The sequence below is a fragment of the Periophthalmus magnuspinnatus genome, chromosome 17, assembly GCF_009829125.3.
Source record: "Periophthalmus magnuspinnatus isolate fPerMag1 chromosome 17, fPerMag1.2.pri, whole genome shotgun sequence".
NCBI classification, from domain to species: Eukaryota; Metazoa; Chordata; class Actinopteri; order Gobiiformes; family Gobiidae; genus Periophthalmus; species Periophthalmus magnuspinnatus.
This window is the reverse complement of record NC_047142.1, coordinates 14,892,618-14,912,181: the sequence shown is the minus strand read 5'-3', so window position 1 is coordinate 14,912,181 and position 19,564 is coordinate 14,892,618. Positions and strand designations below refer to the sequence as shown.

Here is a 19,564-nt window from a genome sequence, read left to right as displayed (position 1 = left end):
TATACTTGTCAATACTAGTTTTAGTTTTGATTAGTACCTGATTTTCTTATTTATAATCATGTAAGTCATTTTGTAAAACATTTGGTCACTAGAGGTCGCCTTTGTCACACTCTGAACACTTGCAGAATGAGTTCTTTAAATACATATTGGTTAGATGATCCCTCTGAAATTATGGATTTTTGCCAAGCTGCTTCTAAGGTAAAAAACAAAAGTAATTACACTCTTACATTATGCTTCCTTATGCCCCTCATCGTTTTGGTGGTTTACGTCATATTAAATTTTAATCAGAAACAGAGACTGTGGCTTAGTTTTGCGTTGGATGTTTTTATTACACTGAAAAACAAATACATCCTTACTGTGAGTGAGCTGCAGCTCCACAAACCTAACTCTTAATTGGCCTGAAGGGGCTCTTATGCATGCAGGTGGGGTGCCACCTCAAGAAAGTTACACGGTGCTGTGAATCTTCTCTCAAGTCACACTGTGAGATACAAGGCATAAATATACAAAAACTTGATACAAAACTGTACACAGCAACTTGACAAACTTGATGCAGTAGTTTCATTGGCAGGATACACACTGATTGTGTTGTTATAGCGCTCTGAAGGGGGAGTGACTTAACTTGGGGAGCAAAGACAGGGGAGAGACAAAGGGTAAAAATGAAAATGAAACTTACAAAACATGTTAATATGTTGTCTTCGGCTAATATAGCATTTTCAAAATAATAAATGGTGACATAGTGTTCTATATATGTCATGTGTTAGAAGTTAATAACCCATAGAAGTAAAATACCCTCTTTTTTACCTAAGGTGAGAGAAATGTCATTTTGTTTATGAATGATAGGTGACCAATGAGCTCCCTTGTTTCACCTGTCACTGAAAAAATCTAATCTGATTGGAGGACTGTCTTCAGTTCTAGCTTGAGACATAAGGGAGAACGTGGGGACCAGACTGATATCCCTCGGTATAAAAAATACAGAGAACACATCATCCTGAATTCTCAGTGCTTGTTTATGAGGCCATGCAGGTGTATGAGACCTGGCTCTGATCCTGAATGAAACCTAACACTGTAATGAACCCCTCCCACGGCTCAGTCTGAGAAGAGCCCACAGAAAAGAGGCATTCCTCAGGTACAGGTCACAGAGAACAAAGTAGAAGAAGTAGTGGAGAAAGTAGTGGTCCAAAGATGACTCATATGAACTGCTGTGTTTCAGATAACATCACAACATTTCATTGACCAATACTATTTAACACAGATGGGGGCAGCTAAAATGTATATAGTTAAAATTGTTAATCATTAATGTAATACGGTGAGTTCTTGGGTTTAGTCACTAATAGAAATGAACAGGTTCAACATTAATGAATTTAGTTTTTAGATATTTCAAACTACAATGTAATCAATAGAGAAATTTGTGTCTTGCCCCCCATCTGAGAGTATGAGGAGAGGAAGGAGGACATCTGATTTATCATGGGGTGGGTAGTAATCAGTTACATTTACTCAGTTACCTTTACTTGAATAAGAAATTGTACTTTTCAGAATCACAAAAATGAGAAAAATGAAATCATATCTAAAGGAGTGATGCAAGAAACACAAATGTTCAAATAATTTCATATTGTCAACATAAAGCTTTTGTCACTTGTTGTCTAAAAATTTTACTCAGATATTTTCAATAAAAATATTACTCAAGTAAGAGTAAAAGTACGCTGCTAGAAAAGTACATTTTCTTTAAAAACTTACTCAAGTAAATGTAACTGAGTAAATGCAGCTCAGTCTTCTATTGTCTATTGTTTGGTGTAACATTCCGTATGGGGATTTATAATGGAAATTCAACCTGGATACATGGAACAACTGAGCAACATGACGTCAGGGGAATTTTATTATAATTTCCTGCTTTCAAAAATTGCATTGTTGTTGTGCATATTTTTATATCTTACATTGTTTAAATATATGGATATATAGAAACTTTTTTAGTGAGAACATTAATTGTGACCCAACTCAGTTACATTTACACTTGAGCAACTTTTTTAAGGAAATTGTACTTTTTAGGGTACTCTTATTTGAGTAAAACTTTTTGTTCCTCTCCCGACTGTGAGTAAGTCTACAAGTGACAAAAACTTTATGTCAACAATATGAAATAATTTGAGCATTTGTGCTTCTTGCACCGCTCCTTCAGATATGATGTCTGCTATTTTAGACATTATTTAATGTTTAATCCTCATTCCGGCAGTTACTCTTTAATTTACTCTTACTTGAGTAATTACTTGGACCACCACATGTGTAATATTATTTCAAAGTAACATTACTTAAGCACAATTTTTGGCTACCTTTCCCACCTCTGGAGACAAGCAGGTATACCATAAAAGTTACACAGTGCACCTTTAATTAAATGGTTGTTGTTTTTGTATTCTTTTAAACATATTACAAGTTAGATATGTGTTGTTGTGAATTCTAAGTGTGTGTAGTATATTAGGTACAAAGTAGGGCTCCTATTGAAAGCTGCTGCGTTCCTGGGCTCCCACAGGAACAGCTCTGATTGGATCATTTCCTCTTTCTTTGTTTGGCCTTGGTCTCATTATCACAGACACAGACAACAGAGCTGCAGGTTGCATAGGGGAGAGGGAATGTTTACATAGATACAACCAAAATCACATACTAATTGATAATAAAACTCAATTCTAAAAAAGTCACATCAACTGGGCAGAAATGAACCTTTTCTTTATATATTACCTTTAGAATGATCTTGAGCTGTATCGGAATAAGTATAAGGCCACATAGACTAGTATAAACCCATGGACACTATGGAACCTACCTGGACGACTGAGGGATTACACAGATATAAGGCCACATGGTAATTGTCTAAATAAAGAGTGTTTTTTTATTATCATTGTGGTATCAGGATTGCTATTGAGTGTGAAGTCTATTACTTAGTATCAAAATCGAGTATAAACATTTTTAGAATCGTGACAACACTATTACCTGGAATGTTACAAAGTACTGCATTAAACTTAAACACCATCAGGTCAGATCTATGGCAGGGTGACCCTTCTCACAGTAAGAATGCAGATTTCCCAAGGGTCTTTGAGCAATAAATCTCTTGCAATTGAAATATATGTAAGATGTATACGTTTAATGCAATACAGTGGGGCATTCCAGGCAGTGCATTAACATCTCCATGGAAATAACCAGGTGACCGTCTCGCCCACCTCCCCATCTGAAAAGTTAGAGGATGTTATTGCTTTGCCTGGAATGTTCCACAGGATGGCATTAGTCTAAGTTGTGCCACCCAGTTACAGTCCAATAGTGTCCCATTTAGTGTTGTCACAATGGCACAATACTAAAATTTCAACTTGATTTAGATTCTAAGGAATAGACTTGATGCTCAATACTGATTCCGATACTACGAAGATAATAAAAAAAAAACATTTTCTTTAGACAGTAGAATGTGATTTTCAACATTAAATCTTAGTACTTTCTTATATAAATCTGTGTAATAGCTCAGTCATCCAGGTATGTTCCATAGTGGTCCATGGGCATATACTAGTCTGTGTCATACTTGTTCTGATAGTTCAACATTATTCTAAAGCTATTCAGTAAAGGTTAATTTCTGTCCTGTGAAAGTGACTTTTTTAGTATCAATACTTTTCAATACTTTTAACAACCCTAGTCTCATTGAGCAGGTCGTGCACTCAAAAAGATGTGACATGTAACAGTAACATTTCCAAGTAAAAGTAGTCAAAACACAAATTACAGATTACAAACTGGTAAAAAGCCCACAGATCTAATGATGGGAGCCATATGTTGCCAGGTTATTTACAACAGCCATAAATCAATCTTTGCCATTATCTGCTGCTTAGTGCACATTAGGCCTTATGTAAACACACTGTTCTCTTCCCACAGTCAATCATGTGCTCATTTTACACCTCTGTATTAAAGGTCCTATATTACACAAAACTGACTCCTGTGAGCTTTTAGCCGTGTTATAATGCTGTTAACTCATCAAAAACAGTTGTTGCTTTTATCTTTGAATATTTTTTTTATTATTTTTTTTGTATCTGCTGGTGCAACAAGGAGTCAAGAAGTTTCACTGAGGCTAAGACAATAGCTCTAACTTCAAAGTTTGATGAGGAAACAACATTATAACATAATCCAAAATAGTGCAATATAGGTCCTTTAAGCTCGATTGACATTTTAGAACTTTTATTTGTGTATTAAATGTTTTTGCACTTTAATTAATACACCGTTTTCATATTTTGTTAGTTTTCCGTTCAGACATTATTTTAAATGAAAAATATAAAACACAGATAAAAAAAAAAAAACTGCGTTGTATTAAAAGTGCACTATGTAACTTTTCTTGTAGAGGATCTGCAGAAAATTTTCAGACAGTATGAGATTCCTGTCTTTTTCAAACTCACAAACACTTTAAGGCAAAAACTAGTTCACCCTAAGGACAAAACCCCGGGCCATAAACAAAGTAATGTGGTCTACTCCATTCAGTGAGTGCAGTGAGTGTTACATTGGAGAAACTAAACAGCTACTCCATAAGAGGATGTACCAGCACCAGCGGGAGAGCTCCTCTGGACCCCAGTCTGCTGTACATCTCCATCTCAAAGACACTAACCTTTGAAGATAGTGAAGTTTGGATCTTAGCCAGAGAAAAGAAATGGTGAGAGGGGATTTAAAGAAGCTATTTTTGTTAGGAAAGAGAATCCTTCCTTAAACAGAAATGGGGGCCTGAGACATAAACTCTCCCCATCTATAACTCCATCCTCAGATCCAGAACAATGACAATGACAATAGCAGGGTCATTAAGGGCTGAATAGGGTAGTTTCAGCTGAAACTGGAAACAATAGCTGTTTACAGTTTCAGTGTGGTTAGCCCCTCCCCTCAGATAGATATAAGGTATTCACCAGTAATCTGATCAGAACTGAAGAAGCGGCTTGGATGAGCAGCGAAACGTTTTCACTCCTACAACAATTTGTCCAGTTGACAGATTTGAACTTTGTTGTTTGCTATGAATCAGACCTGGACGACTGAGGGTCTACACAGACATCTTTCCTGAATAACATTAGAATGATCTTGAGCTGTATCAGAACAAGTATAAGACACATAGACTAGTATACACACATGGACCTCTGTGGAACCTACCTGGATATAAGACCACATGGTAATATAACAAAAAGTACTATGATTAAATGTTTAAATAAAAAAGTGTTTTTTATTATCATCATAGTTATGGAATTGAGTATGGAGTCCATTCCTTAGTATTGATATCAAGTTTGAAATTTTGGTATCGTGATAACACTAGAATAAACATGGATAAGCTTAATGTCTGCCATATTGTGAAACATTCTAGGCAGGAATCATCAGAAGTTACACAACGCACCTTTAATAGAGCATTTATATATATAAAAAAGCTATCCCAGTCTTTTCCTCTATATTCTTGTAATTTCATGTTAAATCCACATTGTCAAACTCTCCATGGTCCGAATCGTCCAGTTGCAGCCCGGGTACTAGACTGTAGTACTCCGTGGACTGGGTCAGATACGCTTTCTCCCTGTCTGTAGAATCTCTCAGTACTTCAGTCACGCTCACTGCATCCACCTCCACCACCACCTGGGAGCCTGGTCTGCCATCTCCCAGGCTGGAGCAGAGTGAGCCCTCCATGGGTAAGGAGTCCACAGAGCCCAGCCTGCCCTCCACTTCCTGGTAGATGTCCCTGGTGCTGCTGAGGAGGGCGGAGGAGGGGCGCAGTAAGAGCTGGTTTTGGACAATAGACTCAGATTTGGGATCCTGGGTTAAATCAGAAGTTGGAGGTTTGGAAAGCTCTTTGTGGCTGTTACTAAAACAGACAAAAAATATAATGAATGAGTTATAATTGTTGAAAGTGGGGTTGTCAAAAGTGTCAAAAATCTGATACAAAGTGATGCTTAAACTAGTATAGAAAGTAGATACTCATTTTAGCAGGTGTACTAAAAAAAGTCTCATTCACAGGACAGAAATGCTACCCGGACAAGATCTATGGAGAGGTGAGAGGTGATGTGCCACACTTGCTGGCAACACTGGTGAGAGTTATAATATGTCCTCTTTCACAATAATGCTTAAGCCTCTTCGTCACCACATGTCTCACATAAGGATTTGGTTTAGCAACTCCGCAAGAATATTAACTATTCAACATGTTTATTGCTCCTCAATGCACTCCCAAAACATTTCATAGTTCCTCTCTTATTTACTCTTTTCAAGGTAATCAAAACATTGTTCTCAGTGGGTCATTTGTTATTTTTTAACAAAGAAAATTTTGTAGAAAATTTTCCTGTAATTTGGAGGGTTCTGAATGAGATTTTCATAGGTCTAATTAGCCTGGGTCTTATAATATTCTGACAAAAATCATTGGATTACTATTAGAGAAAGCCTACCTAATATTCTAAGGTAGGTTCATAATTTTGTCAGTACTGCTACATTTTTATTTTCATCACCATGTCATTTGAAGAGGAGGTACTAGCGGCTAACGCATAACATATTTAGATCAACATTTACTACATTACATTTTATTGTTTTGAAATTGCTATATTTGCCAAACACATGATAATGTTGTTACAATGTTTTATAAGACTTTAAGTGTTGGTAGTCTGACTCCCCATGCTCCCCATCTTAAGTCACTCCCCCTTCAGAGCGCTATCACAAAACAATCATCGTGCATCCCACTAATGAAACTACTACACATCACATCAGGTTTATGAAGTTATTATGTACTGTTTTGCATCCTGCTTTTGTATATTTATGGAGAGTTGTCATGCAGGAGCATGGATGATGTAGCATTGTACAGAATCTTACAGCTAACTGTAAGAACGTTACAATTAGGCCCCTGGAGAGGTCGCTAAATTAGTCAAACATGTATGGATGACATCTGAAATCTCTTCAGGCATGTTTTTGATAAAGGAATAATGTCATAGCCTGGTAGAAAGCTAAAAACAAAGGCTTAAATTTGTTTATTTTATTAAAATGTCAGTGACCCTTTTTAATAATAATTTTAATATACACATTATAATAAAGTAGCGACACTGAAGTTAGATCCCTTTATATTAGAGTTTAGCCCCAGCTGAGCTCCTGTGTTTGTTCGTCTGACGGCTGTGTCATGAAGTCAGTGAAGGAGTAATGTGCACCACAACTGCCCTGGGGTAGAGTGATGGAAGCAAGGCTGCCAATCCGTGGCATCAGCTCGCGCACTCTCCACATTCACATATAGGTGTGGTGTGTGACGTGTCTTGCTCAAGGACACAATGGCTGGACAAATATCACCTACACCCTGATACATTGCACATCGGAGGTGGATAGTACTCAGTTACATTTATTCAGTTACATTTACAGTAACTTTTTAAAGACAGTTTACATTTCTGAGAACTTTTGAAGCAGCATACTTTTCTCCTACTTGAGTAATATTTTTTTTACCGAAGTAACAATACTCTTTCTTGAGCAAAGGTTTTGGTTACAAGTAAATCTACAAGTGACCAAAGCTTAATTTGACAATATGAAATTATTTTAACATTGTGTTTCTTGCACTGCTCCTTCAGATTTGATTTAGTTTGTCGAATGTTTGTGTCTATCTTTTGAAAATACCAGATTCTGTGCATTTTTTAATTTAATGTTTTGTCCATTACATTAACTTCAAATTCTAAATTAGACATTACATCCAGACAGTTACAAATACGTTTTTACTCTAACTTGAATAATTTCTTGGACCAATACTTTGTACTCTTAATTGAGTAATATTATTTTGAATTAACATTATTTTTACTTGAGTACAATGGCTACTCTACTCACCTCTGTTGCACATAAACCTAACGCTACTCACCTGTGATTATTATGGCCTTTCTTCTTGCCGTTAAACGTTGGTGCCTCCTTGCTCTTGGGCTGCCCACAACACCAGCAGAGGACCAGGGCGGAGAGGATGAAGAGCGGGAGGGCGATGAAGAGCGCGGTCAGCCGAGTCGGGTGGCACGCCTCTCCCACACTCACACCTAACACCTCCCGCCCATCCAGAGAAGGCGGAGACGCACAGGTGAGGTTAGCAAGTGCACCCGGACCAGTCGAGCTGTACAAGAAGAGAGGAAAGTGAAATAAATACTGAGATAAAGATGAACTGAGATCATCTCTAGCTAAAGTGGGACTAAACACCTAAACTCCACCCACAGCCATATTTCAAATAGAGCTGCTAAACTGGGCAGTACATGGAGGACTAAAGAGGAGAGTGAGGGGGTGAAGGGGCAGGTCTAGAGATATAAGGAACAGTGTGATTGGTCTAAGAGGTATCCACACTTCATATTATTATGTGGCATCGTATTACTTTGCTAGTACAGTATAAAACAGAATTAGGGAATGCTGTTTTGAAGATATTCAGAATTTGAAGTACCAAGTATAGTACAACAAGTGTACTTAGAATACAAAATGCTGCAAAAAAGAGATATGTGTTGTAAGTTTCCAAATATAAATAAAATAATATACTTTTGTGGGTAATTTTAGTCATTTTACATTTTACATTTGTCTGAACCTTATAGACAGACTGTAGGGCTCTCAAAAGTGTTGAAATTCAGACACTAAAAACTAGTATCGAAACGAGATACTCATTTGAGCAAATGTCGATACTAAAAAAGTCACATTCATGGGACAAAAATTAATCTCTCCTGAATAGCTTTAAAATGATTTTGAGCTGTAACAGAACAAGTATAAGACACATAGATTAGTATATGCCCATGGGCCTCTATGGAACCTCCCTGGATGACTACACCAATATAACACCTCATGATAATAGTAAGTACTATTATTTATTGTTGAAAATCACTTTCTATTGCCTAAATACACTTTTTTTTTTTATCAACGTGGTATCGGAATCAGTATTCAGTATCTAGTCTGTTTCTTAGTATCAACATTGAGCTCTAAATCCTAATAGACTGACCGGTTGCCGTTATAGGACAGTTCTATCTCCTCTATGAACTGACAGGAGCAGTCCCATGGGTTATCCTCTATGTCCAGAGTGGTCAGACTGGGCTTCTTTAAAATGGCCGCTGGGAGGAAGTGGAGTTTGTTTTGTTTCAAGTTGAGTTTTTGGATCTGGTTTGAGTCTTGGAGGAGGTCTGGGGACAGGTCGTAGAGTTGGTTCCCCTGGAGGTCCAGCTCCGTCAGATTAAACATAGAGGACAAGAGGTCTTTTGGGACAGAGAGCAGAGTGTTGTGGTTCAGGAACAGTTTGGTCAGACTGGAGGGTCCTGTAATGAGAAGAAAGTGAAAATATGAAAATGTTTTTTTTCGCTGCTAAGCTGTGTATATGGTGTTTTCAAAGAATTAAATACTATTGAATACTTTCTGGTCAAAAACAATCTAAATCTAGGTGTGTACTGTTCAGGGGCTTCTGCAATTTCAAGTACTATGTGACATCACATGCCCTGATTACAGTCAGGTGTTTCTAATTACACACACCTTGCTGCAGGGTGGGGTGGCCAATATTTACAATGCTATTGCTCTCATATCTCCAACAGAGGCTGATATTTTGTTTTGGTTGACCAGCTGCCTAAAGAACACATATAAAGCTTTTTTTGAACACTTTAGTGCTGAGAGATAACTCCATAAAACGTGACTACTCAGCTCTCTTATAGGCTTGTGGTAAAAACTGGCAGTGGGTGAGTTTGTAGTCAATTTAAATGACATCATTCAGGGAAAATAACCTAAATTGACCCTACATATCAGCCCAAAAATATCGGAAGAGCTTAAGGGCCATTGGTTTCTCTGGGTTCTAAATAATTGGTATTGGCACTGGCCATGAAAAAAACATTGGTTCATCTCTGAAACACACTTAATAAAAAAAATAATACAGTGTTGATACGTTTAATACCATACTTTGGAACATACAAGACAAAGAAATAAAATCTCCATGGAGACAAGCATAACTTTAAAAATAAAGAATTATCTTTTTACATTATGTAGTTTCTGAGAAAAATGATGTAAATCGAATGTCATCATATGTGGACATTTGAATCATTTTGATAAAACATTTGAGTAATGATTTGCAAAAACTATTTATTAAGACCCTGAACACAGCAACATTTGTCCTGAATGTAAAAAACAAAATGAGAAACAACAATTGTTCCTCTTGGAACAATGTGTCTCATGTGAAGTGCTGCTGACACGAGCAGGAAGACATATGCCTTCACAAAAAAAAAAAAAAAAAAAAAAAAAGAATATATATATATATATATATATATATATATATATATATATATATATATATATATATATATATATATATATATATATATATATATATATATATATATATATATATATATATATATATATTCTAAACATTCTAAACTGTTAAAAAATGTCTAAATTGAATGTATTTGCATTGTTGCTGTTCTTCTTCAAAAAAAATTTGCATTGTGGCCTAGACAACCCAAAATGTGTTATCCACATATGAGGACGCCAGGTCTCAGGAGGATAGTTCACCTTTAACCTACATACATATTAAAATTTCAAACCCGATTTGGATACAAAGGAGTAGACTTGATACTCAACACAGATTCCGATAATACTCTTTCTTTAGACAGTAGAATGTGATTTTTAACATTAAATCGTGGTAGTTATATTCCCATGTGGCCTTATATCTGTGTAATCCCTCAGTCATCCATTTAGGTTCCATAGTGGTCCATAGCGGTCTATGTGGTCTTGTATGTAGTTCTGATGCAGCTCAAGATCATTCTTAAGTTATTTGCAAAAGGGTCATTTCTGTCCTGTGAATGTGACTTTTTTTATATTGATACCTGCTCAAATTAGCATCTAGTTTCAATACTAGTCTTCATATCTGATTTTGGACACTTTTGACAACCCCACTTAATTCATACATTGGTGGTCTGTACTCACCTCTGTCTGCAGCCGCCTTGTGGATGTGAGTGATGTTGCAGTAGGACAAGTCCAGTACCTCCAGACCAGAGACATTACTGAACCATGCCCAGTTTAAAAGTCCCAGAGCAGAGCCAGAGAGGTTCAGACAGCAGCCACCAGGAGGCGCTATGGAGGGGGGTAGCGACAGGACAGTGGCACTGGGGCAAATACATGCACCTACCCACTTTGTCCAAACCAGAAGCAGCCAGAGCACTGCAGATTTACACAGAAGAACCATCTCTGCAAAACAAAACAAGATTGTCATTAAGAGGTTTAGGAATTTGATTATGTCACAATTTCAGATTTTCTATGGGAGATTCATAGCTTTTGAAATAAATATCCAAACTTATGATCCATAAATGTTGAATTTTATCACTATTTGTTAGACTGGCTCCACAAACTTGCCAGATTAATGTGGCGTGGGTGTTCTCTCTAGACAGCTTTTGAACGGGGAGATGCAGCCCCGGCATGTCCGGTTTGTTCCTTGTCCTGTCTGTGATGATGCTGGATATAAACTGTATGATAACTGTACGCTCTGTGAATGGAGTGGTACACTGAAAAAACTGAACTGAATAACATAACAATTTGAAAGACACTGAATTAAGCAAAGTATAAAAGTGCTTTAAAGAAATACAGCTAAATTACCAGAACATATGCTTACATGGGAAAATTATACAAGCTAAGGATGATGCTAACAAAAACAAACACCGGTTAGTTACACATTCATATTTGAATAATCAAATATAGAGTAATCTCTCTATTTGCATCCTCCTTATTGTTAGCTGTGAGATTCTGTGCAATCCTCAATCCACAACCCTGCGTCACCCACACTCCCACACAACAATTCTCCATAAATATATAAAAGCAGGATACAAAACAATGCAGTACAACTTCACAAACCCAATGCAATGTGCAGTAGTTTCAAAGCGGGATGTACGCCAATTGCAAAATGATGGTGCTCTGAGGGGGTGGGTAGAAAGGTGGGTAGAGTAGCAAAAATTGTTCTCAAGTAAGAGAAAACTATTACTCAAGTAAGAGTAACTTAAACAGTAACTGTCAGATTTATTTATAATTAGAAGTTAATGTAATTTGAACAAAAGTTGGACAAAATATTAATAAAAGCACAAAATCTGGTAAAACTAAATCATATCTGAAGGAGCAGTGCAAGAAACCCTTTGTGGATAAGCTCCATCTGTCCCTTAGTCCTGAGTGGGGCTCTGTCCTACAAACTTGAAATCTATCTGATTCAGTCTTGGTTTATTCCTGGTTTAGTCCTGGTTTAGTCCTGGTTTAGTTCTGGTTTAGTCCTGGTTTAGTCCTGGTTTAGTTCTGGTTTAGTCTGTGTGAGTGGATCTCTCCTTCACTGTGGTTCTCCTCGAGGTTTCTCTTTTCCCACTGTTGTTTTTTTTTTTCCTTTCTGAGAAGGAGGGTCTAAGGACAGTGGATGTTCTGGACAGTTCTCCATTTGCTTGTTTTCTGTTGCTTAATCTGTCTGTGATTGACCAATTTCTGTTTCACTGTTGATTTCCAAACTTTCTATTGGTTAAATCAATGATCCTGTTCAGCCCTAAGAGGCCACGGCTGTTGTGTGAAGTATGCTGCTAGAAAAGAGCTCTGAAAAATACAATTTCTCTAAAAAGTTACTCAAGTAAATGTAACTACCCACCTCTGCTCTTCCCACTGTGAGTAAGTCTACAAGTGACAAAAGCTTTATGTCGACAATATGAAATGATTTGAACATTTGTGTTTCTTGCAACGCTCCTTCAGATATGATTTTGTTTGTCTCATATTTGTGTCTACAATTTGAAAATATCAGAGTTTGTGCATTATTTAAAGTTCTTTCAAATGACATTAACTTCAAATTATTAATCAGATCTTACATCTCGACAGTTACTTTTATTAAATTTAACAGTAACCTGCATAGTAATCTACAGACATAGATTAGTACAGTGGTAAATGTTGAGTCTTACCTGCCCGTGTCCCCAGGTGCTCAGATGTTATGGAGCTGAAATAAACCTGCTGTAAACCCTCAGAGGAAGAGGAGGAGCAATGGTCACCGTGGGAGACGCAGCAGTCGCCGTGGGAGACGGAGTGGTCACCATGACGATAGAGGCCACAAGGGACAGGTCCAGGGGTCGTCTGCAACAGAGATAACCGCTAACATTAGATTAAGACAACTGCCCCAATTTGGCACCTAATCCATTTAACTCATTTGGCTCTTTTAACACTTTAAACATGTTTATTGTGTGCTCTATAGAGTGTTGTCACGATATTCAAATTTCAAACACTATTTCAATACTAATGAATAGACTCAGTGCTCAATGCCAATTCAGATACCACAATGCTAATCTATTTAGACAAAAGAATGTGATTTTCAACATTAAATCGTAGTGCTTTCTTTCATATTATCCTGTGGTCTTACATCTGTGTGATACCTCAGTGGTCCAGGTAGTGGTCCATAGTGGTCCATAGTATATGTGGTCCATATACTAGTCTGTGGGCGAGTACTAGTCTTGTTCTGATACAGCTCAAGATCATTCTAAAGCTATTCCGGAAAGATTCATTTCTGTCCTGTGAATGTGACTTGTGCACCTTGTGGCAAAAAATAATTGACAAGCAGGTGTTAAAACTAAGACTGTAGCCTTTAGTCGTTTAGCCGACATTTGCACATTTTTGTGTATCAGCTGTCAGCCTTAAATCTCCAACAGAGGCTGATATTTATGCATGTGGAGGTCAACCAGCTGCCTCCACATACATGAAGAGTATATACGTAAACACTTTAGTTCAGAGAAGGTACTACACTACTCTCTTTTCCAGTTTGTTGTAAGACAAGGTCATGGATGGATTCAATGAGATAAAATTACCTAAATTGGCCCTACATATCGGGCCAAAAATATCAGCAGAGTTTCTTCAGAATCCTAAACAATAGGTATTAGCATCGCTCATGGAAAAACACATATCGGTTGATCTCTAGTTGTTTTATTTTGATAAATATTTATATGGGACAGCAGCAGAAAGGAGGGGTTTAGTGAGGGAGGGAGTTAGCTGAATTAGCTGATTTGACTGGCAGATTAAACTCATGATTCACAAGTCACACACAAATCCTTTTTTCTTCTAAATAGTTGTTTTTGTATAAACTCCAGTGCAGGTGAAGTCTTGTGAGTGCAGTTGGGGTTAGATACACAGAAATACATAACAGTGTTGAGCGCTTTTGCCACGCCCCATTTTTAGTCAACCCATTGATTGGCAAAACATGTCTTCAGACACATTTCTTTCATCGACTACAGTATTAGTCGAAACCCAAATAAGGAAAGTTACACAGTCCACCTTTAGCATTCAAACCAATGACTGAACATCTTATGACAAAACCACTATGACAAAGCACTAAGCAAAAACATCCCACATGGATTCTCTGCACTCCAGTTCCAAGAATCTTTAATAGTATCTTTCATTTGTGGTTTTATATGGAAACATGGCATTATGGAACAGACAGGCAAATCCACATGAACTACAGTCTGAGTCCCGGTTCTTAATGATAGAGTTTAAGATAAAAACATGATCATCTATAAACACAGCCAACGCCTCCATGTGAACGAGCAGGAAGTGAGAGACAAAGGAGGAGAGGAGAGGTGTGATGTCATGTTTCCTTTTCTGTACAGAGGAAGATAGAGGTGTGGAGCACATGTGATTTTCAACATTAAATCATACTTTCTTTTATATTATCATGCGGCCTTATATCTGTGTAATCCCTCAGTTGTCCACGTAGGTTCCATAGTGGTTCATGAGCATATACTGGTCTTATGTGTCTTATACTTGTTCTGATACAGCTCAAGATCACTCTAAAACTATTCAGGAAAGATTAATTTCTGTCGTGAAACTTTTGACAACCCTACTAAAAGTCCAGGGTTACTCAAACAGGTTTGAATGAAACTAAATACAACCCCAGGTATGTTTTTGAGGAGAAAGCAACGTTATAACAGGGCTAAAAGCTCACCATCATTCAGTTTTGTGTAATATAAGACCTTTAAGTGATTCGTTTTTTGAAAGGGTAACATTTTGAGTTTAAGTAGCTGTGGGAAACATCAGGGTGAGTTTAGCAAAGCCTCAGCACAGTCTGTAAGTGCGCCCATGTACCACAGAGTCTTTGTGAAGGTGAAAGCTTTGAACACAGATCACGTCACATCTGCAGGGGTCAGGTTATGGACGGGATTATGGGAAATTATTTTTTCGAAGAGCTTTGACAGTTTGTGCTCGACTAAAATGGTGCACAATGGAAGAAAATGCTCAATTTTGTTACTAAAAGTATGGATACAGCAGCAAAAAAATGTACTCAAGTAAAAGTAAAAGAATCACATGAAAAAATTTACCTAAATCTACACCTTTTAGAGTAAAAAGTAAAAGTATTTTGAGCAGCATTAAGTACGTCAATTTCTTTAAGTATCTACACATTTTATATGTATCATTTTGTTCGCTCAAAGCCGGGACTTGAACTCAAAACATTTAGTCTGAATGTTACCATGGATGTGTATGCATAACAAAATATATGAAAAGTACTTTTTACTTTTCAGTTCGGTTCAGATCAAAAGTTTAGTGGAGCAGTAGAAAGTGCTGCTCTCAAATGTAGTGAAGTAAAAGTAAAAAGTATCAACTATAAATTTCACTTAAAGCTACAGTAACTTTCTGGAAGTGGTACTTGTATGATTCCATGGAAATAGAACGTTAAAGCCATATTTTGGAACATTCTCCATGGAGATAGATGCGTTTTATGGCACATTGTGGAATATTACTCACCTTTTTCCGTAGGTTGCAGTGGGCGCTGCCATCACTATTGGGGTTATATTACCTTGTCATTGTAGTGTGTTGTGACATTGTAATCCCTTAATCGCTGTATGTCCCACCTCCAGTAGTAATGTGCCTATTTGCATAAAGTGCTGTGTGGGTCCTTTGATTCACAGCAGCTAACAGGGTTGATTTGAATAGAATTGTATGTTATGGTCCTGATACTGTCCCTTTTGAGACACAGACCTTTGTTCAGTGGAGTTTATTTTAGATAAATTTAACCCTTTAGGCTCCACTTTGGGCTGATAACACTGACAATGGACCACCACATGTCTGATAAAGTCTATCATTACACCATGGACTATAGATTTGTCTGTGAATGTTGAAATACAAGCGGTGATGATCGGTACCAAGCTTCAAGAATACTTTTGTAAAATGTAGTAAACGCTTTGATCCAGACATAAAAAATTAGCATATTTTTTTCCAATGAGCTAAAAATAAACAGAACAAAGTGAATATCAGGTCGTGAAGATTGAGGGTGTACAGTGCTCTTTATGGGCTTGCCTTGGAAACATTCCGAATGTTCACAAAAGGCCTTGTTTTCCAGAGTGATTTCAATGAACAGGCTCACTACCAGCAGAACGTCTGAAGGTCTGAGCACACTTCTACTCGTGGTATTGTGCACAAGTTTGATAGTGACCAGCCCAAAAAGACATAAACCAGAGGAGAGGAGTGGGAGTCTTGTATCAGACAGTGCAGTGTTGGAAGAGCTTTGGGGAGATTGCAAAAGCTAATACATGACTTCACTGCACAACAATGCAACAGTCCTCAAGAGCATTAGTAATACAAGCTATTTAGCTATTTTTTTTATATAAATTATTGCGTAATAGGGTTGTCAAAAGTGTTGAAAATCAGATACTAATCGAACAAAACTAAATACTCCTTTGAGCAGGTATCATTATTTTAAAAGTCACATTCACAGGACAGAAATGAACCTTTCCTGAACAGTTTTAGAATGATCTTGAGCTGTATCAGAACAAGTATAAGACACATAGACTAGTATACACCCATGGACCACTATGGATCCTGCCTGGACGACTGAGCGATTACACAGATATAAGGCCACGTGTTAACATAAAAGAAAGCACTATGATTTAATGTTGAAATAAGAAATAGATAGATAGACTATTACTATTATAATTATTATTTTTTTAATTATTATTATGCTCAGAGGTTGGTAGTGCTCAGTTACATTTACTAGAGTAGAAATTGTACTTTTCAGAATACTTTTCCAGCAGCATAGTTTTACTTGAGTAATATTTTAATTGAAGTACCAGTACTCTTATTTGAGAAAAAGCTGGTTATTCATCCTACTGTGAGTAAGTCAACAAGTGAAAAAATCTTCATGCTGATAATGTGAAATGATTTGAATATTTGTGTTTTTTGCACTGCTCCTTCAGATATACTGTAGTTGTGTTTGGTTTTTTTTTCATTTTTGCATCTATAGCAAATACCAATACCAATATTTTTTTATCTTTTGTCCTTCAAATTAGGCCTACATCAACTTCAAATTATAAATCAGCTACTCTTGAAGTTACTCTGTTTGACTCATGATTTTCCCAAATACTTTTTTACTCTTACTTGAGTAATTTATTTATTTCTTCTTTATTTGTCAGGGACCATGTACAAATTCATTAATCTTAGAAAAGAAAAGATCATTTGTACAAGATTTAATTACTGCTACTTTCCATGTGCAGTCCCTGGGCAGATGAACACATTAAAATACATATTTCATTACTATTACATTATAAGACTAACGGTTCATCATTAACATCAGTAGTTAAATACAATAAATGTCCCCAAGTCCAATAAATTCTTGGACCACTAGGCTACTTTATACTTTTCTACTTGAGTAATATTTGACGTAATGCTGCTTTTACTTGAGTACCATTTTTGGCTACTCTACCCACCTCTGATTATATTATTATTTTGTCATATAGGTCAAACGAAAGATCTTACATGTAAATAATCGCTCCATGCAGTATTGGCGCACTTTCTAGACTTTAGTCCGCTCCAAACGCCACAGCGGTGTCCTCTTCTCCAGTCTACCGCCTGGAGTGCATCTGTGAGCGGGGACAGCCTCTCCCCCTGCCTGCTCTTCGCTGCTCAAGGAATCTCGGTGAATCAAGATCGTCACCTCAGCCCAATGTAGTTGACTTTTACCCTATAATCCCCTCCAAACCTGCTCCAAAAGTTACGATAAAAGACAGAAACACGATCCAGCCCACTGACCAATCAGAGCGCGGCGTACTGTTCACAGAGACGCGTAGAGGAGACACAAAATTGTGCTCAAGAGTAACTTAAAGTGGAACTGTCGGGATGTACCATCTGATTGATAATTGACTGAATGTAATTGGAAGGACAAACTATTACATAATGAGCAAAACATTTTCAAAGAGTGAAAAAAATGAGAAACACCAAATGATATCTGAAGAAGCGGTGCAAGAAACACAATGTTCAAATCATTTCATGTTGTCAACATAAAACTTTTGTTACTTATAGACTTACAGTGGGAAGAGTAACCCCAAACTTTTACTCAAAAAAGTAACTGAGTACTACTCAAACTCTCAGTGATGAGTCAGCTTCAAAAAGTGTGGAACCAACATCTAAACCATCCACTAATTTTTATGCAACAAAACAAATAAATAAATAAGTATACATACACACATACATACGAGGGTCATTCAATAAATAAGGTGAATTTTTTTGGTATAAGGACTTTTAATACAGATAGAAGCTTACATTTTAATTAAAAAAAAAAAAAAAATTTGTTTTACTTGTTTTTCACAATGGATTTAATTTTTTTTGCAGATAAAAAAAAAACTTTGAGAGTTGGTATGGTTGTATGGTTCGATCACCTCAGGAGACCTCACTTCTGTAGGCTTCCCAGGCCCGCCTTCATCTTCAACACTGCTGCGTCCTTCTTCAAACAATTTAGCCACTTGTAGACATTTTTTTTTGGCTGAAACATGTGGCACCATACACAGTTGACATTCTGCTATGAATTTCAACGGGTTTGCACCCTTCACCAACCAAAAACTTGATAACTGACCGCTGTTCAATCCTGGAGCATGCTTCTTGATCGGCCATCTTTGTTAATCGCCAAAACTCTCAAAGTTTTTTTTAATCTGCAAAAGAAATTCAATCCATGTGAAAAACAAGTAAAACAAAAAATAAATTAAAAAGTAAGCTTCTATCTATCTATCTATCTATCTATCTATCTATCTATCTATCTATCTATCTATCTATCTATCTATCTATCTATCTATCTATTAAAAGTCCCATTCCTGCTTAAGGAAGGATTCTCTTCCCTAACAAAAATAGCTTCTTTAACTCCCCTCTCAAACCATTTCTTTTCTCTGGCTAAGATCCGAACTTCACTATCTTCAAAGGAGTGGTTAGTGTCTTTGAGATGGAGATGTACAGCAGACTGGGGTCCAGAGGAACTCTCCCGCTGGTGTTGGTACATCCTCTTATGGAGTAGCTGTTTAGTTTCTCCAATGTAACGCTCACTGCACTCTTCACTACACTGAATGGAGTAGACCACATTACTTTGTTTATGGCCCAGGGTTTTGTCCTTTGGGTGAACCAGTTTTTGTCTTAAAGTGTTTGTGGGTTTGAAAAAGACAGGAATCTCATACTGTCTGAAATTCTCTGAAGTTTTTCAGACACACCCACTGTGTAAGGAATGGTAACACCTTTCCTTCTGGGTTCAGATTCCTGTTGTCCTGTTTTTTAGCTCTCTTCGATTTATTGAAGGCCCATTTTGGATATCCACGAGCAGAAAGGACTTTCT

General features: G+C 37.1%; 1 protein-coding gene across 1 annotated transcript; it reads right to left on the bottom strand.

Annotated features, from left to right (window-relative positions):
• Nucleotides 1-4,851: 4,851 nt before the first annotated feature.
• On the bottom strand, nucleotides 4,852-17,749 carry si:ch211-106k21.5 (leucine-rich repeat and transmembrane domain-containing protein 1). Its single transcript, XM_055228595.1, has 6 exons — nucleotides 17,728-17,749; nucleotides 12,900-13,068; nucleotides 10,909-11,169; nucleotides 8,948-9,257; nucleotides 7,847-8,086; nucleotides 4,852-5,836 (listed from the first exon to the last, which is right to left on the bottom strand). Exons 3-6 carry the CDS (start codon nucleotides 11,165-11,167, stop codon nucleotides 5,446-5,448), a joined length of 1,200 nt encoding a protein of 399 aa, XP_055084570.1. The 5' UTR covers nucleotides 11,168-11,169; nucleotides 12,900-13,068; nucleotides 17,728-17,749; the 3' UTR covers nucleotides 4,852-5,445.
• Nucleotides 17,750-19,564: the final 1,815 nt, after the last annotated feature.